Source organism: Geotrypetes seraphini, chromosome 6 (genome assembly GCF_902459505.1).
Source record: "Geotrypetes seraphini chromosome 6, aGeoSer1.1, whole genome shotgun sequence".
Lineage (NCBI taxonomy): Eukaryota > Metazoa > Chordata > Amphibia > Gymnophiona > Dermophiidae > Geotrypetes > Geotrypetes seraphini.
Window position 1 is genome coordinate 46075499 of NC_047089.1, and position 25827 is coordinate 46101325.

Consider the following 25827-nt stretch of genomic DNA (forward strand, 5'->3'; position numbering starts at 1 on the left):
CTCTATCCCCCCACACCATCCCTTGAGTCTAACTTCTCTCCCTTTCTGTTTCTTCCCTCCCTAAATCCCATTGTCCACCATCTCTCACCCTCTTCTCTGTTTTCAGACCCATTATTTCTTTCCCCCCTCCCACTCTCAGTCCAGCATATGCACGTCTCTTTGGACCCCTCCTTCCCTCCCTCCATCCATGTACTTCTGCACCAGGACCCCCCCCCCTGAAGGTCTGCATGTTTCCCCCTTCTTTGTAGCGTTTTCCAGCTTCCCTCCTGGCCTCCTGGTCTTACCTTCAGCTAATTAAGGCAGCCTGAAGAGGATAGCCGGTGCTGTAGCGATCTTAACAGACTTCCATTGTCCTCCGCAGCATGTTCCCTCTGCTGTGGCCCACCCCTCCTCTGACTTCAGGGGCAGAATCGCAGCAGAGTGAATGTGCTGTGTAGGATGACAGCAACCTGTTAGGATTGCTACAGCACTGGTGATCCTCTTCAGGCTGCCCTAATTAGCTGAAGGTAAGACCGGGAAGCCAGGGAGGAAGCCGGAGAATGTTACAATTGCCTATGCAGCATTTCCTGACTGACCCTCTCCCTCCTTGCCCCCTAAAGCAGGAGCGGCAGTAGCAGTGGATGGCCAGCAAGAAGCAGCACTGCCGCTCCTGCTTTAGGAGAACTGAAGGATGAGAGGAGAGTTGGTCAACGAATCAGAAATCCCGATTTTTAAAAAAATGAATCAATTCAAATCGATTCACCCAAAGTGAATTGGTGAATCGATTCGAATTGAAAATCAGGCAGCACTAGTAAACATATAAAGGTGAGTTGGTTGATATTGTGTATCTGGATTTTCAAAAGGCATTTGACAAAGTACTTCAAGAAAGACTTCTGAGGACATTAGAAAGTCATGGGATAGGAGGTAATAACCTATGTCCTATTATAGATTAAGAACTGGTTTAAAGATAGAAGACAGAGAGTAGGGTTAAATGGTCAATATTCTTACTGGAGAAGTGTAAATAGTGGAGTTCTCCAGGGAACTGTTCTGGGACTGCTACTTTTTAACATATTTATCAACAATCTAGAGATGGGAATATCTAGTGAGATAATTAACCAGGCAAAAGGTTTTTAGTGCCAGCCGCCATGCTGAATGCTCTGTGCTGTTCTGAGGGTCATAGAGTTCCTATGAGCACTGGAGCAGCACAGAGCATTCAGTCGCTTGTGCAGTTTTGTAAAAGGTGGATAAATTTGCTGATGACACAAAGTTGTTCAAAGTTGTTAAATCACAAGAGGATTATGAAATCTAGCAAAGTATTTCTGTCAGTAGGCTTGTTGTGAACACTAGTGAAAAACTATCCATGAGTGTAACATATCTTTACATGCAAAAAACTAGCTCCTCATGCCAATTAACTTCAAAATTTTTAGCAGGATGGCATGAATATAAAAACTGCATAAACTGATGCAAACCATCCACTGTACCCAGTGGCATAGTGAAAGTAGTAGGCACCCAGAGTGGAGGAGGCCCCCACGCCCTCTGCTCCATCCACCTGCTCCTTCCCTACCCCCATGCCACACTCACGCCCTCCCTTTCCCCCCATACCTCTTTAAATCTTCACTAGTGCAAACAGCTTCTCTTGGCTACTGCTCGCACAAGAGTTTGCTTTCCCTCTGATGTCACTTCTTGGTCCCGCAACCATGAAGTGATGTCAGAAGGGAGCCAGGCATGTGCAAGCAGCAGGCCAGAGAATTTGCTTGCACTGGTGAAGATTTAAATAGGTACAGGGAGGGAGGAAATAAGGGCGCAAGTGTGGAATGAGTGGGGACAGAGAGGTACCAACACCCCCATCAAGATGGCCCCCATGGTGATCCGCCCACCCCCCCCCCCTTACTATGCCACTGACTCTATTTGTTCATATTTTTAAAATGTCATTGATAAATCTCCAGACAGGCAAACAGAAGAACATCACACCTCAGGATACAAGCAGTCAAACAAAAAAAAGCAAGGGAGGTGTCTTTTCAACCAATGATAAAGTCTTTATTTGAAATAGTAGTCCCGACAAGGATCCCAGTTTCAGGGTATAGGAGATGCCTTCCTCAGGGGACACTTTACTGGAGAGACGTTGAGGGCAAAAAGCTCTTGTGTAGTCAAACCGCGGCATTCAGAGCACTGTGAAAGTGAAAGTAAATCTCCACCAACAAACAACCAAATCAAAAAAGATGAGATAAGTATACTCATTTTTCTGTAAACAAAACTATAAATAAATTGGCTTTCATAAAGGCAAAGGAAGCTCCCGTTGCCATATAAGATAACTGTGGTGGCGGCATGGGATAATTAAATGGAGCTGGTGGGTTGCGGTGACAGCGAGCAGCAATGGGCAGGTGGCAGTGGGGGGGTGGAATTGGTGGAATTGGTGGAAACAGGCAGTCCCCCTAGGGTATGTGTACTGCAGGTTGAGAAACACTGTTCTAGACCAGGGCTGCCCAAGTCCGGTCCTTAAGATCTACTGGCAGGCCAGGTTTTCAGGATATCCACAATGAATATGCATGAGAGAGATTGGCCTGCACTGCCTTCTTGGTATGCAAATCTCTCTCATGCATATCTATTGTGGATATCCTGAAAACCTGGCCTGCCAGTAGATCTCGAGGACCGGACTTGGGCAGCCCTGTTCTAGACTTTTGACCACTTTGACACCATTTATCATCCACGCCTCCTTTCCAGACTCACAGATATTGGAATCTGTGAAATTGCACTCAACTGGTTCTCATCATCTCTAAGCCAAAGAACCCAAAGCATTCTGTTAAGATCTGCTCTATCAAAACCAAAATCGATCAAATATGGAGTATAGCAAGGTGCCCTCCTATCCTCTTTACTCTTCAATCTCTATATCCTCCATGACTCCCAGTCTGGATTCCACACTAACTACAACACGGAAACCGTCCTAGCATCTCTAACCGACTACCTCCTCCAACTATTCTCACAGGGAAACAGTGCCCTACTACTCCAGTTTGACCTCAGTAGTGCCTATGACCTGGTAGACCATGACATTCTGCTCAGCTACCTCGATTCCATAGGCATTTCGGGACAAGTACTAACCTGGCTCACAGGCTTCCTAAAAAACCGCACCTACCAAGTACACAACGAGGGAACCTACTCCCACACCTGGTCCAACCCCTGTGGAGTTCCACAAGGCTCCCCCCTATCACCTTCCCTATTCAACATCTACATGACTTCATTGGGACACATGTTATCTGACCGAAAGCTCAAATCCTACATCTACGCAGATGATATCACAATCGTCATCCCCATACACTCATTGTCACAAGAAACAGAACAATACATCTCATCAGTACTTACCATGGTCGAACACTGGACCACTCAGTCCAAACTGAAACTAAATCCAGAAAAGACCAAACTCTTCCTAGCAAGTCCCAACCACAAATTAACGATCACCACCTTACAACTCAACGGCCTAACTTACCCTATTAATCCCACCATCAAAATTCTTGGAGTCATCCTAGACCGCAGCCTGACCTTCGAAGACCACACCAATGCCCAGGTCAAAAAATGCTATCATACCCTCTGGAAATTCCGCACCATCAAACATTACTTCGACTTCCCCTCCTTCAGACTGCTGGTCCAATCCCTAATCCTAAACACACTGGATTACTGTAATATAATTTATATGGGCTCCTACAAGAAAACCATCAAATGTCTGAGACTTATCCAAAACACCACGGTCCGCCTAATCTATGGCCTCAAAAAGTCAGACCACATCAGCCCTTACTATAGAAAACTGCACTGGTTGCCAATAGAAGCGAGAGTCATCTTAAAATTCGCCTGCCTCTGCTTCAAAACCTTAACTGGCTTGTCCCCGATATATCTGTCCACCACTTTGTATTCCCTGGAACCACTCGCACACGTAATGCCTATCTGTTTACCTACCCTTCCCCAAAGGGATGCACCTACAAAAGATTCCTCAACAGAACTCTCTCGTACCAAGCCGGCAGATGGACAAACTGCCTGACCACCCTCATCTTATCTGCCCCATCTTACTCATCCTTCAGGAAATCTCTCAAATCTTTCCTCTACAACAAATTTCTCGAACCCCCCCCATCACCAAATAATCAAATACTCCCATCCTGTAATTGATACTGGTTGCTTTTGTTGACATTCACCACCCTGCATTGGTTTTGTACACTGCTTTGCTCTTGATTGTAACGAAAGGAACTGTAGGACTTAGGGATATGTAACAACTATTGCATAGTAAATCGCTTCACCGCATTATTCTATCCCTTACATTGCATTTGACTCTATAAGTCTCTCGCACTGCTTTCTCCACTATATAAATTTCTCTGCTGTATATGTACAATCTCCTCCATGGTAAATCTACACTGTTCTTCGCTGTATAACACCTTTACTGAATATGTACAGTCCTCATTGTATCTTCGCTGTAAATGTACAGTCTCTTACACTGTAAATTGCTCTGAACTGTTCGTGATACTGCGGTATACAAAAATAAAGTTATTATTATTATTATTATATCAGACCAGTAATAGATATTGCCATAAAATATCAGATAAAGATCCATTCCTTTGCGGATGACATACAACTATACCTGCTACTAGGTTCAAACCGAGACACCCAAATATCCAAACTACATAACTGCCTTACTGAAATAAAGAGTTGGTTGACTCAAAACTAGCTCCAATTAAACGCCGCAAAAACTGAGCTCGTCTGGATATAGAAATATAACCCCACACTTGCCCATCCTTTAATCTCCTGGAAATCCTCCACCCTAACTGCCAAAGATAAAGTACGCAGCCTAGAAGTGACCTCGACTCCAATCTATCACTCTCTGATCATAACTCTCATTCTATTACCCCTGACAACTCTGAAAAATCAGAAGATATTTTTCAGAACCAGATTTCTTGCAGCTACTCTTCGCCTTTATCCTCTCCCGCATGAACTACTGCAATACACTACTAAAAGGTTTCAATTTAAAAAATCTCCATCCACTACAATGAGCACAAAACACCACCATCCACCTCCTAAAACCCCTTCATATACAAGACCCAATTGCACCAGCACTGCGCGCAGCTCATTGGCTACCCATCAACAAACAATGTGTATTTAAAGGGCTGGTAATGGCTTACAAAGTCTTCCACAACATGGTACTAATCTATATGGTCTCCAAACTACCACCTTATATCCCAAACCGGCAACTTCGCTTGCAAAAAAAAAAAAAAAAAAGACAATGCACACTTTCAGGACGCTCCCTCTGCCTTGAGAACACCTGGAAAAGATCCTACTTGTACTGCCTACCACGCCTCTGGAACCAACTACCACCTCACATCAGATCATTAGAAGGACTACTGAACTTCAAGAAGGCAATAAAAACTCACCTCTTCCTCTAACCTTCTATAAAATAGCTCCAATCTAAATACCACTGTCTACACAACAAGACTTATATTACCGTTCCCTGCCATACATTCTATACCACGTCATATCTAATACATATTATCATGTGCTGTTATGTACCACGTACTGTCATGCACTATCATTGCCGATACTTCCACACTTTGCCACACATTCTATGCTATATCACACTTAGCATATATTTTCATTCACAGATATGTATTGTACTGCCATGCCAATCATTGTCATATCCCTGCCATGCTCCTGTATGTACTGTCTACCATACCATATACTGTCATGTATCCTAATGCACTGCCATGCTCTGTTATGTACTGCCTTACCATGCTTCGTACTGTCAGGCACTATAAAATACTGTCAAGCTCTATTAGTTACCGCAATGTCATACCAAACTCATAACACCACCCCATGCTGTATGAGATCTTGTTCTGTCATATCCTATTAAGTATTGCCATGCATTTTGACTACTATCATGCCCCCCTATGTATTGTCCTATCATGTCAAGACCTAAAATGTACTGTCATGCTCTACATTACTATACCTTGTTCTACTTTATTATGTAAACCCTGTTTGCCTTATTTTGTATAACCTGTTATGCTTTATTATGTATGTAAACTTGTAACCCATTCTGGGAGGACAGGATATAAATCAAAATAAATAAAGCTTCAAATTGGGATTTACTAACATATAATGAATAAACCATCAAAAGTCACCAATAAACAAGGAACCTGAGTTAGATTTCACAATCCTTGCAGTAAACATAAAAAATGTACAATTTAATGTTAACCAAAAACAGTTGCAAAAATATATCAACATACAGTATTTACATACCCTCTCTAGTAAGAAGTCCTAAGCACAATAAGATGTGCTAGAACAGTGGTCTCAAACTCAAACCCTTTGCAGGGCCACATTTTGGATTTGTAGGTACTTGGCGGGCCTCAGAAAAAAATAGCTAATGTCTTATTAAAGAAATGACAATTTTGCATGAGGTAAAAACTCTTTATAGTTTCTAAATCTTTCTGGGCCACGAGTTTGAGACTGCTAGAGGATGCATGAAGTTTTTATAAATTTTTGGCAAAAAATAAAAAATGGGCACTTTATAAGATGTAGAACTCAAATATTTATTTTCTGAAAATGTCAAAAAACCTTGCGCTCAAGCTTCAACAATAAGAGTGTGTATTTCATTCCAGATTGCTTCAGAAGGATTTGCATCCAACTGTTATCATCAGCTTTCAGATGGTGCTGCTTACAGATTCCTTCCAATCCATATAACTCCCAATCCATCACAATAATCATTCCCCCTTTGTCAGCCTTCCATATAACAATAGAGGCATCATTCCTTAAATGTTGCACAGCTTGCCTCTCAATTTTAGTATGATTCTTAATACTCCAATGTGTCATAGTTTCAATCTCCTACACATCAGTCAAAATTAAAGTTTTGACTACCTGCAAAACGGCCTAAATGACCCTGAGAATTCTTTTAGTGCTGAATGATCAGGAACCTTAGTATCCAATTGATCTAAGCAGGACCTTAATTGTGATTGTAATCATATTTGCTGATAGGGGACAAAAGATAGCCCTTTAGACAAAATCAACATTTTTGCTGATGATAAGGAACAGTATGACAAATTTACTTACCACTGTAGATTTTACTGGCATTGAGATCGAGTTATTGGTCTTTCTGGATTTTGCCTCTGCTTAATTTACAGGGACTCCTTGAGCATCTGCACTCCCTGTCCAAAGGATCTCCCCATGATTCACCCACAAGATAATCTCATTTGCTGGAACTATCAGATGACAACTGTAATTTAACCTTCCTAGAGGCTCCCCCAGCATCTGAGTCTTTTTTCATCAAAGGATAAACATAACCTTTCTTGTAATCGCATTCATCCCACTGAAACTTCTTTAATTTCTATGTTTTCAAGTCCTTCTTGAATCTCTCAATCTTATCCTTCATCTATTCCTACTTGTTCAGCATATCCTGTTTCATCTGAAGCTTATTTGGCCGTTCCTCATTTGATTACTTCTCCATATCCATTAGCCTTTGCAGTTTCTTGATCAATAAGAGCATTAAATTTACAGAACACCTGTTTAAGATCATGTTACACTACTCAACAAAATCCACATCATCCTCAAACATCTACAGAGCTTTTTTTAATCCTCAACCCCCAGGTGATAATCTTTCCTATAGTACTCAACTATAGAGGCACCGTGAAGTTCCAACTGGGCCAAATGATGCAACCTATTCAAGGCTTTCTGCTTCCAACCCAATGGCCTCTTTTATGTCATCCAAAGTCAGTGCTGTGGTTCATAACAACTCTTTTCTTCACCAATTCTGAGCAATAATAAATTCTCCAAAAATAGTAATATACCCACACCAATAAAAGATTTAAGCAGGACTATGGTACGGTATTAACCTTACAACTTACAAGTAACCTTACAATTAGTGGACAAAAAGACTTCAGAACTAGAGCTGCTACTGTGCAACAAGTGTATTAGATGTGCTAATTTCAATTAACGGTCAGAAAAAACTCCACCATATGTTATGCAAATCACTTTCAAAATAATAAGAGTGCAGGAACCAAAATGATAGGAACCTAACATTGAAAAGGTGAAAGTAGGTCAATTGCTTAATCAAATGCTCCATACATGATTGGGCAAAATACCAATGGCAGTTTCACTTATCTGAAAAGGAGCTCATGCTTCTTGTCAATTGTTGCTGAAAACTTGACTCTGCAGATTCCCAACAGGGGCTTCCTTTTTTTGCAATTAATTTGGAGGTGATTTGCAACTTTGTGAACCAATTTGATGCATTTGCAAATGATAGTATATCAAATGTAAATAAACAAACAAAAAAGAACAAATAATAGAAAGAACTGTAGACACAGCATGATTTGCCTCAACATGTCACCTCAGGTCATACAAAAAGAGATACAAAGGGGGACATCTCTTTATTGCACACCATAAACACAGCACCTTTTCAAGAGGAAGACAGGCGCCAACTGGTGATATCACTGGAAACAAGGCTCACCGTTCCATAGACATCCTAAAGTACATTGCATATAGCTCATAACAAAAATAGAAGTGTCAGTCCACATTACAGAATCAATAGCCTCTCCATTTGTAGCCCCTCAGGAGGCAAAAAATACAATAACTGCTTTGGCAAAGACATTAAGAAATGCTTGTGGCCAAACTGTTGAAACACATAGGTCTGTAAGCAATGCCTATTTAAAGATAATGTGGTATATAGAAAAATTTCAGAAGAAATTATCTAGACAAGAATGCATACATTAATTGACCACAATCATCTGGCTTGGCTTCTTAAACATATCCTGTGGCTGAAAAGAATATGTTCATTTTATTTTGATATGTGGAGCATATTTAAATTTACAAACAATAAAGTTAACATTTTTGGAGACAGAAAAGAACTGCATTTCTAAAAGTAAAGGAGGCACTTAGGAAACAAAAAGCAGGGCAGAATCAACTCTCTGCTGACTGTATGCTCCATCTTACTATCCTATGGAACACAGTTCTGATCTGAGGACAAGTAGTGGTACAACTAAACCATCAAAGAACTGAAAATGGTGAGTTTAAGAAAATAATCCAGGAGTCTCTTTTGAGAAACACACTGTGAAAGACATCTAGATCATATTGTGTAAAATAAGATCTGTTTCACCAAATACAGACGCAGACCACGGAAATCTTTAGACTAACAGGGCCACCACACCATTTCACTAAATACAGTGTACATGATTTGTTGGAAAGAGAAAGGGAAGGGATTGGGACTTGCATACCACCTTTTTGTAGTTTTACAACCACACTCAAAGTAGTTTACCTAGAGTGGGCTCACAATTTATTTAATGTACTTGGGGCAATGAAGGATTAAGGGTTACATTCACTAAGCAAACCGATCATGTACCGATCGGTTTGTGAGCCCTTTGCGACCCGATTTCCCTCCTGTAGTATTCACTAACCTGTTCTGCGATCCAATTCCAATCTGCGCATGCAAATGAGAGGAACTGCATGCAAAGTAGGCAGGGACGTGATTCACTAAACAAAACTGCCGATTCGACTGTGCTGGCCGATCAACCCAAAAAGCAACTGCTGAGGACCAGTCGCTGAAGCCCTTTCTGACTGCCATTACTATTTTGGAAACTCATTTTTCCTGATTTGCAGTGGCTTAGGTGCTGAGTGAGGATCTGCTAAAGGGAAGAAAAACTCCATTTGAATATCTTACCTGCTGATATTCAAATCTGGGAAAAGGAAAAACTTGAACTTCTGTAGGTTATTTCATTGTCCTTCTCTTTTTAGTTCAGTACTCTGCTTTTTCAGCAAAGTGAGTTTGGGTAACAGGGTTTTTATATAAAAAATGTTTTAGTCTAGATTAGTATTTTAGTTTGCATTTTAGAGCATAAGATAAGATCAAATTAAGGCACAGATAGCAGTTGAAGAAAGTCTGTTTAGTGTTTAATTCCCACCCATCCTCCCCAGCTCCCACCTATCCCAACCTGATTTCTGAGTTATAGGTCCTTGAACCAATTAGAAGGCTAAACAAATAATTAGCTAATCTCTATTAGCTAGTAATTAGATCTTAAGAAATAGTCTAAGAAATCCTTGGAGGGTAACCTACCAATTACAACATTACAAAATAATAATAAAAATTAAACATTACCATAGCCTAACATATAACTAGCAATCTTAGGGGATCTTAGTGTACATTTTGCAACTTCCTTAGCAACTTAACAAAGAATGCCTATATTTAGTATTGTAAACCGCTTAATACTTATGTTCAAGCAGTATATCAAATGCAATAAATCCGATCCAATCCAAATCACCAAATTAAGATGCAGATAGTAGTCCAGCAGCAAGATTGAGGCTATCCAGACTTTTGCACTGAGTGTCACATGTTTCATTATCTCCCAGTTGGTCAGAAGTCTTATATGTGTACTCAGTGCAAAGAGCTCCTAGCACTCAGAGAATGGGTCCAGTCTCTTGAGGCTAGAGTAGAAGACTTGGAGGAGCTAAGGGAGATGAAGAGGTACATAGAGAAGACCTACTGTCTGGCAGCGTCTGTGCTACCTCGGAGGAGGGAGGTCTTAACAGAGAATATCACTCTGGTGAAGGAGGAGGCCATCCTGTAGCCAGGACCTGTCCACCATAAGATACAATGTCCTCTGACACACAGGATGCATCTCCAGTGGCTTCTGCCCAAGAGGAAGGGTTAGGATGGCCGTTATAGTGGGAGATTTGATCATTAGGCATGTAACTAGCTGGGTGGCTAATGGATGTGAGGATCGCTTGGTCATTTATCTGCTGGGGAGGAGTCTGCTGTCTTGTACATGTGGGTACCAATGACATAGGAAAATGTGGTAGGAAGCTTCTGGAAGCCAAATTCAGGCTCTTAGGTAAGAAGTTAAAATCCAGAACCTTCAAGGTAGCATTTTCAGAAGAGCTCCCTGTTCCATGTACAGGACCCAAGAGACAGGCAGAGCTCTAGAACCTCAATGCGTGGATGAGGCAATGGTGCAGAGAGGAGAGTTTTATATTTGTTAAGAACTGGGCAACATACTGGGGACAGGGGAGCCTATTCCGCAAAGATAGGCTCCACCTTAACCAGTGTGGAACCAGACTGCTGGTGTCACCATTCAAAAAGGAGATAGAGCAGCTTTTAAAATAGAAACTGGGGAAAGGCTAACAGTTGCTCAAAAGAGCATGGTTCATAACACGGTATCTTTAAAAGATATCATCACAAAAGAGAAGACAGAACATCCCGATAGCAAGATTGCAAAGTAGACCAGGTTTCCTTAAATACAGAGCAGGCTGATTTTAAAGATTGCAAATTATCCATGCCAACTTCTGAGCAAATTATAAACAGATGTGCTAAACATGTAAATGCCGGAAGTCTAAGAAACAAGATCGTAGTGTTAAAATATATTGCACTAACTGTATCGCAAACTGTGTGCCGCAGCACACTAGTGTGCCTCCTGAGATTTGAGGTGTGCTACAAGACACTGGGAAGGAGAAGAGGCACCGATGCCAACTGACTGCCTACAGGACATGCCTCTCGCAGCGAGAGGCACATACTGTAGGCAATCAGCCATGCCTCTCCTTCTCTCTGCGCGTCTTCCCTGCCGGCACACCCCACTGGCAGTTTAGGGTCCATCTGGAGGGCATTCACGCATGCGTCATCGACATGACAACATCACACATGCATGTGACATCATCACGTCAAGGTGGCACACTTCCAGATACCTTGAACCGCGGCCACTATGTTTACTGTGCCATGGCTCAATAAAGTTTGCGGGACACTGCACTAAATGACACATATGGTAAAGAGGAACCCCAAACTATAGCTACTTGATGCAGGATTCCACGTTAGGAGTCACTGCCCAGGAAGATGATCTAGGTGTCATTGTTGAGGATCCATTGAAACCTTTGGCTCAATGTGCAGCAGTGGCTAAGAAAGCAAATAGAATGTTAGGAATTATCAGGAAAGGAATGGAAAGCAAAGATCAAAATGTTTTAATGGCCCTTGTATCATTCTATGATACAGAAGAACCTCAAATACTTTGTGCAATTCTGGTCGCCATATCTCAAAAAAGATGTAGCGGAATTAGAAAAGGAACAGAGAAGGGTGACGAATATGATAAAAGGAATGTAATGACTTTCCTATAAGAAAAGGCTAGGGCTCTTGAGCTTTGAAAAGAGACAGCGCAAGGGTGATATAATAGAGGTCTATAAAATACTGAGTGGAGTGGAAAAGGTAAATGTGAATCAGTTGTTTAACTCTTTCCAAAAACACTAGTACTAGGGGGCATATGATGAAGCTACTAAGGGCTAAATTCACTAAGCAAACCGATCACGTACTGATTGGTTTGCGACCCCTTAGTGAGCAGATTTCCCTCCAGCCTGATTCACAAACCTTTCCTGCGATCTGCTTCAAATCCATGCATGCAAATGAGGGGAAACGCATGCAAAGTAGGCAGGGACGTGATTCGCCAAACAAATTTGGGACACCAATTGGGATGGCCGATCAAGAATAGAAGCGATTGCTGGGGGCCAGTCACACACGTCTCTGCCGACTCTCCTGCTCCATTGCCATCGTGCACTCTGCCCCAATCTTCCACTGCCGCCCCGATGCTCTTCTCCTGCCTGCTCTGCCCCGATGCTCTTAAAAAAGAAAAGTTAAGATTTTTTTTTTTTTTAAAGTCACGGCCTTAAATTTTCTAAAAATTTGTTTTATGGTAAAAGAATATGGGTGTACCCAGATGTGACAAAAATTACTCAATAAAGGAGGAAACAGTTTTTGTCTTTAAGACAAGATGTAATATCTCTGGATGCCTCTTTTCTTCTGGCATATCCCTGTAAATGCATTATAAAGTACAGTATTCCCAAGTTAAGTATGTGTTTTTTCACCAGATTAGTTAAAATCCTTTTTGGAGCTGAAAAAGATAGCTTGATGAAGTGTGCACAAGTACGATGAATAAGTAATGGCGATTTGTGAATTAGTGTTAAGCCTTACCTATTACCTTTACGTTAATTGAATTTATCTCTCTTTAAATGTTTAGGCTATACTCCTCTCTTACTTGTGGTCTAAGGAAGTTAGTTAAAATTATTTCACTATTGTATTTTTGGATTATATTAATAATACCTTACTGTATTTCTGTAACAAGAAGTTATTTTTCTTGTAAAAATTTGATGAAAAATTTAAATAAATATATATTAAAAAAAAAAGTCACGACCCCGAACGCCTGCCTGCCCCGAACATCTGTCTGCCCCAATCCTCCTACCCTTCCCCGCAGTGCAAGCCTGTGGTTTTAACCCGCGGACTTAAGCGGGTTAAAACCACGGGCTCCAAAGTTTAAAAAAGAAAACAAAATCGCTGCTGGGCCCGGAGGTCCAGCGCATGCGCAGACCATCTACAGATGGTCTGCACATGCGCTGGGATCGCTATAGAGCGATCCGGGCAGGCAGATGGGGGCATTCCTCCGATAGCCCCCATCTGCATATTGCAGGTTCGTGAATCTAACCCTAAGTAGTAGATTTAAAACATTTCTTCACACAACGTGTAATTAAACTCTGGAATTCATTGCCGGAGAATGTAGTGAAATCAGTTAGCTTAGCAGGGTTTTAAAAAGGTTTGGATAATTTCCTAAAAGAGAAGTCTGTAGGCCATTATTGAGATGGCTTGGGGAAATCCACTGCTTATTCCTAGGATAAGCAGCATAACATTTGTTTTACTACTTGGGATCTAGCTAGGTACTTGGGACCCGGGTTGGCCACTGTTGGAAACAGGATACTGGGCTTGATGGACCTTCGATCTGTCCTAGTATGACAATTCTTATCTTCTTATGTACTTATGTGTTTCCCTTCTTCTGCTGAGATAAACATAATTGGTTATTTATGGTTTACATAAATAAAATATGCATGACCCTCTGGTTAATTATTCATGCAGCACACCTACTCTACATAACACTCTTTAGTCAAGAACAGGGGGTATGAGCCATTGAACAAATGAACAAGGAGATAATGTAGAGATTAAATGGCAAGCATTCTTTAGCAGAGCCAAAACAACCCAATACAATAAAAACTAATAATATATCCCAGGACAAGCAGGCAGTATATTCTCACGTGGGTGACATCATTCAGGGAACTCAGCATGGACTGTCTAAAATGAACTGTCACTTTGAGAGATTAAAAGACTGTCCATACCGTGCAAGCATGGGTGCCTTCCTGCCCATTGCCAGCTCACAAGACCATCAGTTCTTAGTTTTCCATGGAGTGGAGAAGCCATATTTTGGTTTCCTCTTCACACACCTTCCTGCCTGTTACCTGCATGTAATTTCTGCGCATATTATTTGCATATGTTTTGTGCCTTCCCGTATTATTTTTCTTTAATACTTATATTTATTTTGTCAGTTTTACTAAAGAGAGTGCTGCACTCCTCTCTGAGAAACCTCATGTCGGTGATTTTTCTCTCAGGGTCATTCACCTCTCAATTATTTTTAGATTTTCAGGATGGTTTAGAAAAGGCATTGAGGATGGACAATTCTGACGCTGAGGCTCCTCTTTGCTGCCCTACACCAAGGCCATAACTTCAACATCCAGCTACTTTAGTGCTGCAGCCACTGGGGGAACCACATCAGAAAGCTAAGAAGCACAGCACTATTTCCCCTCCAATGCTGCTGCAACACAATAATCTTCACCATCAAAAGACAATGAACGTATACCTCTGCACATGCGTATTCTGTACAGGCACAAGTTCCAGTATCTGTGCAGCAACGAGCACAATTTGTGCTGCCTAACATAGTAGATGACGGCAGATAAAGACCCGAATGGTCCCTCCAGTCTGCCCAACCTGATTCAATTTAAATTTTTTATTTTTTATTTTTTATTTTTTTTTTATTTTTTATTTTTTTCTTCTTAGCTATTTCTGGGCAAGAATCCAAAGCTTTACCCGAAATCTCTGCCGAAATCTCTGTTAAGACTTACTCCAGCCCATCTACACCCTCCCAGCCATTGAAGCCCTCCCCTGCCCATCCTCCACCAAACGGCCATACAGAGACACAGACCGTGCAAGTCTGCCCAGTAACTGGCCTAGTTCAATATTTAATATTATTTTCTGATTCTAAATCTTCTGTGTTCATCCCACGCTTCTTTGAACTCAGTCACAGTTTTACTCTCCACCACCTCTCTCGGGTGCATTCCAGGCATCCACTACCCTCTCCGTAAAGTAGAATTTCCTAACATTGCCCCTGAATCTACCACCCTTCAACCTCAAATTATGTCCTCTGGTTTTACCATTTTCCTTTCTCTGGAAAAGATTTTGCTCTACGTTAATACCCTTCAAGTATTTGAACGTCTGAATCATATCTCCCCTGTCGCTCCTTTCCTCTAGGGTATACATATTCAGGGCTTCCAGTCTCTCCTCATACGTCTTCTGGCGCAAGCCTCCTATCATTTTTGTCGCCCTCCTCTGGACCGCCTCAAGTCTTCTTACGTCTTTCGCCAGATACGGTCTCCAAAACTGAACACAATACTCCACAATACTGCCTATCACACAAGCGCTATCTGCACAGCAACAAGCACTGGTACTGTCTATCATACAGGCTTCTTCTGTTCATGATCATCTGAATATGCTGCTGTGGAATAGGCTAGTGTGGCTACTGCAGTCACAAACTGTGCTAAACCCTGTTAACACGCCCCTAGCCTCGACTGAGTCCAGGCAAGGTAAGTGAGATACCGCAGACTGCCGCTCAGACTCCTGCACAAGCGTTAAGTAGGCTTAATAAAGACATTGATGAAATGCGCTTGCTGTTGTACAGATAGCACTTGTGCGGTAGGCGGCACAAAATGCACTTGTTACTGGACACACACTGGAACTTGCGCCTGTATGGTAGTTGGCACAGAATGCGCATGTGCAGATGTATCTGTCCATTGCCTTTTTGATGGAGAAGATGCAGCAGCATTGGAGGAGGAACAGTGCTTGTGCTTCTTAGTTTTCTTACTCGGTTCCCCCGATTGTGGCAGCCCCGAAGTAGCTGAGGTAGAGCTGGTCATTGAAGTGGCTCAAATCTGGACTTTTTCCCTGGCCCTCAGACCAACTGGGCACCTCCCCAAGGGACCAGAGGAGGCTAAGGCAGTGGCTCCTGCCCCCCCCCCCCCCCCACCTCACATGGCACGTGGAACATGGACGCTCCTCAGACAGCCATCCATCACAAATTTGGCATGAATCCAAGGTTTCCTGTCCTGAGGAGTCCAGCACACGTGTTTTTAAGCAACATTGAGATGTTTTGAGGCAGATAGAGGCTTTTATTTTCAGATCAGGAAATGTAAAATGGCCACAGTGGCAGCAATTTTAGCGCCAAAAACAGCTCGGGGGAGTTACACTAAAATTAGCAATTTTAGGATTTTAGGGTTGGGGGAACCTAACTCTAACCCCAGAATCCAAAAAAATCAATTTTAACGGACCTCACTGATTTTATTTGCCAGGCTGTCAGCCTGTTACTCACTATGCAGCACCTAAGTCACTCTCCACTCCTAAATAAGCCTACTTCAGTGGTAGGCGCCCACCTTTTGTAGAATCATACCTAAGAAGATAGGCGCCTATTGCCCAATTGATTTTTTTTCAATTACGAGCTTGTTAAAGCTCATAATTGAAGTCAATTTACTAATTGAGGTTAAAGTTAGGCACCTCATAGAATCTGCCCCACTGTGCACAACACATCTGAAAATGGGCATTTTTGAAACAAAAAATGCACATTTTCCTATTTTAAAAATAGTCATGTTTGCTACAGGATTTTCATGCATGTTCTGCATAAAACGGATTTAAACATCATATAGAAAATGTCCCTCCACGTGACATATGACCATATTTCTGTATGACCAAATGGCTTATGATCAAACTGAGTTCTATGATCAATTGTCCTATGACTAAAACCCCTTAAACCATACTAGCAGTATTCAGTGCTGGTGCTTGCAGAGCTAACCGAGCAAGCTGGACTATGCAAAAGGCAGTCCTAACCCGGCCTGGTTAGCTATGTGGGTATGGCATTAAATATCAGCCATATCCACGTGTCTACATAACTAAATATCGGCCACATCCACCAATGATTAGGTTATTTAGAGCTAGTACCCAGGTATGGCCCCACACTGAATTATCTGGGTCTAACTTAGCTGGTGGAGGTCGACACTTAAAGAAACGCTGAATGCAACTATCTGAATAATAACCAGTTTATGTTTATTTTTGAAGAATTTCCTCCCTCCCCCTTTTTTTAAAATTAGTTTCAAGTTTCTTTATTTTTGATATACCATCTATCAAACAAGTGTCTAAACGGTATACAATAAAATGAGATTAAAAAAGAAATAAAAAGAGGCAAATTAAAAAAAAATATCTTATCAAATGTTAACAATACTGGGCAAGTTCACGCTGACGTATATGGAACAAAAGTTAAGTGGGAGAGGGAAAGTTTTTAAATACATCAAAGTGAAATTTTTTTTAAAAAGGGAGTTAAATGGAGAATGGAGATACATTAGGACGGGGATTGCTTCAAGAGAAGCGTTTTGGTGTTTCAAGGCAATTCAGCGTATATTTTTCCAAGGGACTTCAAGAGATATAAGGGAATTAGATGCAAGAGCTGGGACTAAAGAGTGTAGGCGCCTTTAAAGAGAAAGTCTTAAGTTTAGCTTTAAATTTTTCAAGAGCGTTCTCTAATCGAAGATCTAATAGAAGGGCATTCCACAGACAGGGAGGTTTCTACCACAGCCCGGAGCGCTAAATGCTGTAACACAGCTCTGATGCTCATAGGAATTCTATGAGCGTCAGAGCATTTAATGCTTCAGACTAGTAAATGCGGGGATTTATTTGTAATTGTTGCATAAATAAATTGTCTTATTGGAAACTGCTAAGAATTTTAAGATTTTTAAAATATATAATCAGTCTACATAAAATAAATAACCCCCTCCTTTACAAAGCAGAGCTAGTGATTTTAGCGCCGGCTACAGTGGTAACAGCTCAGACGCTCATAGGAATTCTATGAGCGTCGGAGCGCGGCTTTGTAAAGGAGGGGGTAAATGTTGTCTTTATAAAATAAGTTTAAAATAGGTGCTGCTTTAGATCAAATTACCTGCAAAATGTCAGGCAAAACCAAGATAAAACGGCATAGCATTTAAATAACATAAAAGGTTTTTGCAGATATATTTATCTAAAAATATATTGCTTAGGCACTAAGCACAAAACCACAGGTCAATACGTTTTTACATTACTTACTTCCCTAAGCTTTTGTATTACTTTGCTTTCAGTTTAAAAGCATTGATCTTTAGAACTCAATCTAGATCTTTAAGATTACAGATTTTAAATCCCATTGAACTGTAGAGAGAACAAATCGGTTTTGAAAGGGGCCTGTTTTCAAAGGGTGAGTCTATTAGATAAAAGAGGAAATATAGAATCCCAACCAACAGTTTAGTAGAAGTCTGAGGGGTGATTTTTACAAAGCTGAGGTAGAAAATTGCCTTAGCACACCCCTACGTGGTGGCTTACTGTGTACTAAAGCCATTTCTAATGCAGCTAAAACATAGGCACATGTTTGCTGGCAATTCGTCATATTTTTATTATGGTGCTTGTATTCTGCTTAGTTTTTAGGTGGAATAGAAATTGTCTAAATAAATAAATAAATGCACCTAACTTATGTTAATATTCTATAATGGCAATTGTGTACACAATTCCAGTCAGAGAATCTGTTTTCAGTGCACAGCATCCTGACACCCAACTTTAGGCAACCTTTTGAGAATTACCCCCTCTCTTTTTACATTATTTACTGGTGGAAGGATTTGAGGGATGCCTCCTCCCTCCTGCTGGCAAATACCTTCCCCCATCCCTGAAAAACCCAGCAGGAGAGATGCCCACTCCCTCCTGCCACCAACCCCGGACCCCAGCTCCCCTCACTCCTCCCCGGACCTCAAAAAGTTGGGAACAGTAATAACATAATAATAATAATTTTATTCTTCTATACCGCCACAATCTTGCGACTTCTAGGCGGTTTACAATCAAGAGAGCTGGACATTCAGCGAAACACAATATGCAGATGTACATATGAAGTACAGCTAGCATAGACTGTAAGAAATCAAGAATATTGAAATACAATTTGCTTAGCAAGAGTATAAGATGTACATTTTGGTAGGTAATGTCTGAGCGGAACTGTTTGGAATAGGCCGCATGTTTTAGAAAATAACAACGAAAAATAACGATATTATAAGGATAATAGATTACAGTGTATGTATCACAGTTACGTGAGATTCAGGGGTGCTCAGTCCCTCCTGCTCCGAAGGGCTCCTCTGTGCGAATTCAGGCGTTAGGCCCCGCCCTGGTGCATCATGTGATGCAAGGGGTAGGGCCTAAGGCCCTGATTGGCTCAGGTGCCTCAGGCCCATCCCATGGGAGGAGGAACCAGGACTGAGACCTCTGTAAAATTTGGCACACATGTGAAGAGATGACCTTGTTGCTGCCCTGCAAATCTCCTCAGGAGAAACAGGAGATTGTTTTCCCGCCAGAATGTAAGTGGAGGAAATGGCCCTACAGATGGTCCATCAGGAGATTGTGGCCTTAGAAGCGGGAGTACCTCGCTTAATCGATTGCGTCAGCACAAAGAGATTGACAGAAAGGCAAAAATCATTAGTGACCTCCAGGTAACGCAGCAGAACTCTGCACATGTCCAACCTTTTCAGGAGACAATCTTGATGTTTGGAACCTGTCGGCTGGAAAACAGGTAAACACACCTCCTGATTGACATGGAACACTGAAACCTTAGGCAAAAAGGAAAGAATAATCCAGAGCGAAACTCCCTTCTCCGAAATTCAGAGAAAAGGGTCTCTACAAGACAACGCCTGCAGCTTGGAATCCCTACGGGCAGAAGTGATGGCGTAAGATCCAGAAATGAAGCATTGCGAAGAGGTTCAAAAGCAGCTTTGGCAAGGTCCAACATCACCACATTAAGGTCCCAGGCTGGGAACGGATTCTTAACGGGCGGCTGGACCCAAAGAGCCCCTTTAAAAAAATGAGCAACATCTGATAACTGTGAATAAGGCAATGGGATAATCAATCTATAAAACTAAAGAGATGACAGTAATCTTACAATTAAATATCTTAAGTTTGTATTGTGTTCAGCATTTAGCTTTCCCACTAGTGCCATTATATGATGATGTACCTGCTAGGGCCGGATTAAAGGGTAGGCCCAGGAGGAACATGCCTAGGGCCTGAAATTGTCAGGGGGGCCCCAGGGCCGGCATTAGGGGGGAGCAAACAGGGCAGCTGCCCTGGCCCCACAGATCCAGGAGGCCCTGCGGTCCGAACTTCTTTATTAAACACCTAAATTTTCCTTTTCGGAGGGGCCCCGACACAGCAGCCGTTCACACAAACTACCAGCGGCTGCCCCGAAGCTTTCCTTCTGCGGCGATCTGCCCTGTCAGAAACGGGAAGTTGCGGCAGAGAGAAAACTTCGGGGCAGCCACCAGCAGATTGTGAGAACAGCTGCCATGACGTGGCTCCTCTGAAAAGGAACATTTTGGCTATCGGGGGGGGGAAGCGGGGGAGAAGCGATCTGCTCTGGGTTCTCCAAGGCCTGGCATCTTTAACTTCTTCGGGCAGCAACAGCATTATACTGTTAAGAGTGTGTGGGACTGGGGGAAGGAGTGTGTATTTCCGTCTACAGCAGGGATCTCAAAGTCCCTCCTTGAGGGCCGCAATCCAGTCGGGTTTTCAGGATTTCCCCAATGAATATGCATGAGATCTATATGCATGCACTGCTTTCAATGCATATATATTGGGGAAAGCCTGAAAACCCGACTGGATTGAGGCCCTCAAGGAGGGTCTTTGAGATCCCTGGTCTACAGGCACTACTAGGATACAGAGATAGAGGGAAAGTTTCTGGAGCCACAGGACTGAAGGGGGAGGAGTTGGGAGCAAATGCAGGAATGCCATAGGAGCCCTACTGTTGGGCAGCCCTGGGCTTTTTGCCCCCTGGTTAGCTCGTATCTCTTGCCTTCCCTACTGCTCCTCCTCCCCAGTGCTGTCCAGCATTTCCCTCCCCTGCTGGCCGGAACTCCTCATCTTTCCCCCAAGATTTTCAGCAGTTTTCCTTCTTCCCTCCTCGGCTGTATCAGCAGGTCAGTTTGTCTGCACAATACTCGCTGTGCACCAGGCTCCCGGCGAAACAAAGATGGTTAGGATACAGCAGCAAATATCAAAGATTTTAAAATATAACCTGCTTTCGGCAGTGTCTCCCATTTTACCCCCCTTTTCTTTTAATGGTTAATCGTCGCACGAGTTTTGTCGCCAGTGTAACGTAGCGCATGTGCTTTGTCTCACATGCTATGCTGCGCAGACATACTGGGATTTTCCTTTGTCAGGCGGATGGAGAGTGGCGGGAAAGAGAAAAGCCACTGGAAAACTACAGTTATTGTTAGCTCCTCTCTGCAGGTACCTGACTGCGTAGGTGTGACTTGAGGACTGGATTGAGAACCCCTGCACTTAACTGATATTTCTATTTGTTATTTGGATAACAGAAGTTTATATAGTTCAATGCCCCTGGGCTGAGAGCCAGTGGGAATCAAAAATATTCAAATGATGCATTCAGCTTATTCACTTCCTGCATTAAAATACAGTCATTGGTTCCATCCTCCATCCCCCCTTCCCCCCCCCCGAAAAAAAAATTATTTAGGAAACAGTCATCTTCTGTGGAGCTAAAAGAATTTTCTCATACTTCTCTTATGTCTTAATTTTCATGTGCTGTCCACTTATTTACTTTCTGTTAAAAATTTAAATGTCCAACTGATGCCTTCTTTGAGCTACGCTGGATCAGGGACAGAACTACTAATCTTCTTCCTGTTTCCATGAAGGCAGGACCCGACAGAGAAGAAGGCCCAAAGCCGACAACAGCAGCGAATTGTGAATGCTACTGCTGCTTGAAGAAGTTTATGATGCCAGGCCTTGGAGCACCCACTTAAGGGCTGCACTGCCAACCAGCGATGGGATGACAGAAGGAGGAAAGGGAGTAGAAGGGAAGAGAATTGCTGCACCCAACTGGAGGGAGAAAGAGAGGGAGAAGGAAGATGAGGGAGGGAGGGAGGGAGGGAAATGAAGGAATGAAAGAAGATGCCAGGGCATGGAAGGAAGGAAGGGAGGGAGAAAGAGATGCCAGGGCATATAGGGAAGGTATGCCAGACTAAGGGAAAAGGAAGGGGGACAGGAAGGAGGAGATGTCAGAGCATGGAGGAGGAGGGAGAGATGGAAGAAAAGGAAAGGAGAGAGATGCCAGGGAATCAGGGAAGGGAAGAAGACAGATGCCAGCTCTTGGGGTGGGAAGGAAAGAAAGGAGAAGAGAGAAATGCCAGAGCATAGGGGAGGGGGTAGTGACAGAGAAAGATGGAGAGGTGACAGAGTTGAAATTAATCATGTACAAAGGAGAGAAGGGGCACGGGATAGGCAGTTTATGGAAGGAGCATAGAAAGAGGGAAGATGCCATATAGAACGGGGAGGGCGGACAGTGGATGGAAGGGGCAGAAAGAGAGGGCAGACAGTGGATGGAAGGGGCTGATGCTGCATGGAAAAGAGAGAGAGGACAGATGCTGGCTAGAAAGAAGAGAGTGAAGACAAGATAATTAAAGCAGAAACGACAAAAGGTAGAAAAAAGATTTTTTTTTTGTTGCTTTAGAATAAAATAATATTCTAGTTGTATTGATAAAACATTTATAAACAGAAAATAAGGTAATCTTTTTATTGAACTACTGTAATTTTAATTCATTTTTTACTAACTTTTAGAGACCAAAACCCCCTTTCTCAGGTCAAGACAGTATAATGTAACAGCAGTATATTATATTGACCTGAAGGAGACTATGACCTCTGAAAGTTAATTGAAAAATATATTAGTCCAATAAAATGGTATAGTCTTATTTTCAATTTTATTTGTTAATTTGTAAAGCGGTGACTGTTTGTCAATTTCTTCAAATTTACATCTGCTATATTTATATTTTGCAGAGTATTAGGAGGCTATGTGTCATTGTTTCTGTGGTGTTTGGCTTCTTGGCAGTTCAGTTTAACCTTTATCTACATATTTCTATTTTTAGTTGTGATTACTTATTTCATACTGGGTGAGGGTGTATGTGTTCTGTGTATATGAAAGACATGGTTTTCTGTTAGCGTTGACTAGCCTTGTTTGGCAAAATGCATTGGGCATGGTTCTTGGGAGCACCTTGAATAAACCTGATTTGAATCTCCTTATTGTCTGCCGATCTTCTTTTGTTCCATGTTGGATTCTTTGGTGAACTGCTTGCCTTGTTGTTTCATTACAAGTTAACATACATGGAGTGGAGCGAACTAGAGGAGTTACAGATTTGGTTGTTTATACATACATATGGGTTACAGTTGGTCGACATGGAGCAGTGGTCTCAAACTCAAACCCTTTGCAGAGCCACATTTTGGATTTGTAGATACATGGAGGGCCTCAGAAAAAAAAATAGTTAATGTCTTATTAAAGAAATGACAATTTTGCATGAGATAAAACTCTTTACAGTTTATAAATCTTTCCTTTTGGCTAAGTCTCAATAATAATATTGTAATTTATAGCTAAAGAGACATATGATCAAGAAACTGTTTTATTTTACTTTTGTGATTATGATAAACATACCGAAGGCCTCAAAATAGTACCTGGCGGGACCGCATGTGGCCCCCGGACCGCAAGTTTGAGACCACTGACATAGAGTGAGGCAGTTGAGGTGTTGTAAACTTGGTTATTAATATAGACTTATATTTTGGACAGTATTACTGCTTTACAATATATTTGAACACTTTTATATATGTATGGAAAGGGTTCAGAGTTAAAGTCTTGGGTAAGTAGGTGGGAAGGGAAGAAAGGAGGATTTGTTCAGAGATGTTTGGGGGTTGCATAGAAGAAAAACTGTGCACTGGTATGCTAATCTTTGTTTTGAATTTAAAAAAAGAAAGAAATACAAGTTTAAATAAAGTAAAGAAGAAAACAGATAAATGGGGGTGGGGGTCCAGTGTACTTGTGTGCCTAGGGGCCCTCCATGAATTAATCCTGCCCTGGTACCTGCACTTATCGCCTGGTCATCAACCACCTACAGTCCATATTGTCCAGTGCACCAACTGAAGTTCCACCCGCAGAGAGTAGCAACCCTAAATTGAAGCTCAGCTTCGGAGGACAACCCCTCCCCCCAAAAAAATCCTGATAATGTGCAGTGTTGCACCTTCTACCTGGAGCTCAGTCATGAATGTAGTTATTTATTCGCAGCATTATACTGTACTGTGCACTGTATACCTTTTATTAGATGGCAGTACTACCTGAATGCTATGTAACTAGGCGACCTGGATAATAATACCCCATATTTTCTATGACGGACCCATGAAATTATGTAATCTAAACAACACAGGGCGGGACGTATGAATTAAAGATTTGCAAGGAATATAAACTACTACAGTACTGTAGTTGAAAATAAATCTGAACAAACAATTGCCAGCCTAGAAATAGTGAACACGGGGGCGAGCTCAGGATCAATTAAGGTAAATCTGGCGCAATGACGGATGTGGTTATCCCTTTCATATTAAAAAGAAAGAAAGAAAATAAAAGATTGTTTTTAGCCACGTCCGGACAGGAGAAAAGATAAATGATTTCTGCGAGAGCCGAAGACCCAACCAGATCCAACCGGAAACGAAGCTGGCTCTCTGGTCCTTTTGACAATACGTCGCTTGGTTTCAAGCGAGAGATACCAAGAGAGAGGGAGGAGGCGGAAAGGATCTCGGCCACAGGGGCCAGACTCTAGTGCAACACCGGCCAAATAGCGGAGGAGGGGGACCACTGCAGGGATCCGCGATCCTAAAGCGGACACACATCCTTTTCTTAGCACCTGCGACCCGTAAGAAGATTGGCGGTTGTGATCACTTACCCCTGAGCAAGTGGATCTTCCTAGATTTCCTCAGCATCTTAAAAGTCTGAGGCCTGCAGTTCACGGCTCTCCGAGTAATCCATCCTCCTCACAGACGAGATCAGAGGGGAGGAAGGACGCGGAGCCTTGTCCCCTGACCCCCCAACCAAGATCAGCAGCAGAGTTCAGTCTGCAATCAGAGCTCGAGGAGGAGGGGCAGTAGGGGCGCCCGGTCCTCCAATACGGAGATCGGTCCAGGGTCTCCAGAACAGATAAAAAAAAGACCAGAAACCTATGCTCAAAGGGAGGGGGCAGGGGCGGGATGATACAGTGGCATTTAGTATGGAGTTACATACGACCCAGATCTGTAGGTACTTGAGAACCCTAATACAGTATTACATAAACACCTTAACTGTGTCCAAGGACAGATAATTTCCATTGTTTGGCACCCCAATAATTTTGGATATTTAGTTCCTATAGTTACAGCAAAAAGAGCCTATTTTTATCTGACATCTGCATTATCTTCACTGCTATGTGATAGCAAGGTATGCCATGTTTGCTGAATTTAAACAGCAACAGCTCTGGGGACTATTTGGTTATTTAAAAACCAATTAAATATTTACACCCCTACTCCCAGCAATAGACTGCTAGTCCTTCTCATCAGTGCTGTCAGGGCCAAGAAGATGTAGTATTTTGCTTGCAATGCAGCAGGCCTTCCCTTGTTTCCCCCACTCACCTGTATCTTTTTGCTCCTTCTTTTGCTCTTTCCTTGGGATATCAACCCCAACCCCGGTCTTCCCAACCAACTCCCACTCCATTCATGCAGATCACACTGCAATGTCACCAATCTTATTTCTGTCCCCTTCCTTCCCCCCTCTTACCTGTTCTTCTTGTGCCCTCTGGAATGCCCGTTCTGTCTGCAATAAGCTTGCCTACATCCATGACCTTTTCATCTCTCAATCTTTCCATCTGCTCACA

The 25827-nt window shown here is 42.3% G+C and overlaps 1 protein-coding gene across 1 annotated transcript in view; it reads right to left on the minus strand.

Annotated features, from left to right (window-relative positions):
- The window catches only part of LOC117362361 (phospholipid-transporting ATPase IB-like), a 201090-nt gene extending 176091 nt beyond the window's left edge, over nucleotides 1-24999 (minus strand). Inside the window, exon 1 of the mRNA XM_033948632.1 lies at nucleotides 24871-24999. Coding sequence (XP_033804523.1) covers nucleotides 24871-24907 — 37 coding nt within the window. The 5' untranslated portion in view covers nucleotides 24908-24999. The remainder of the gene's footprint in view (nucleotides 1-24870) is intronic.
- Nucleotides 25000-25827: the final 828 nt, after the last annotated feature.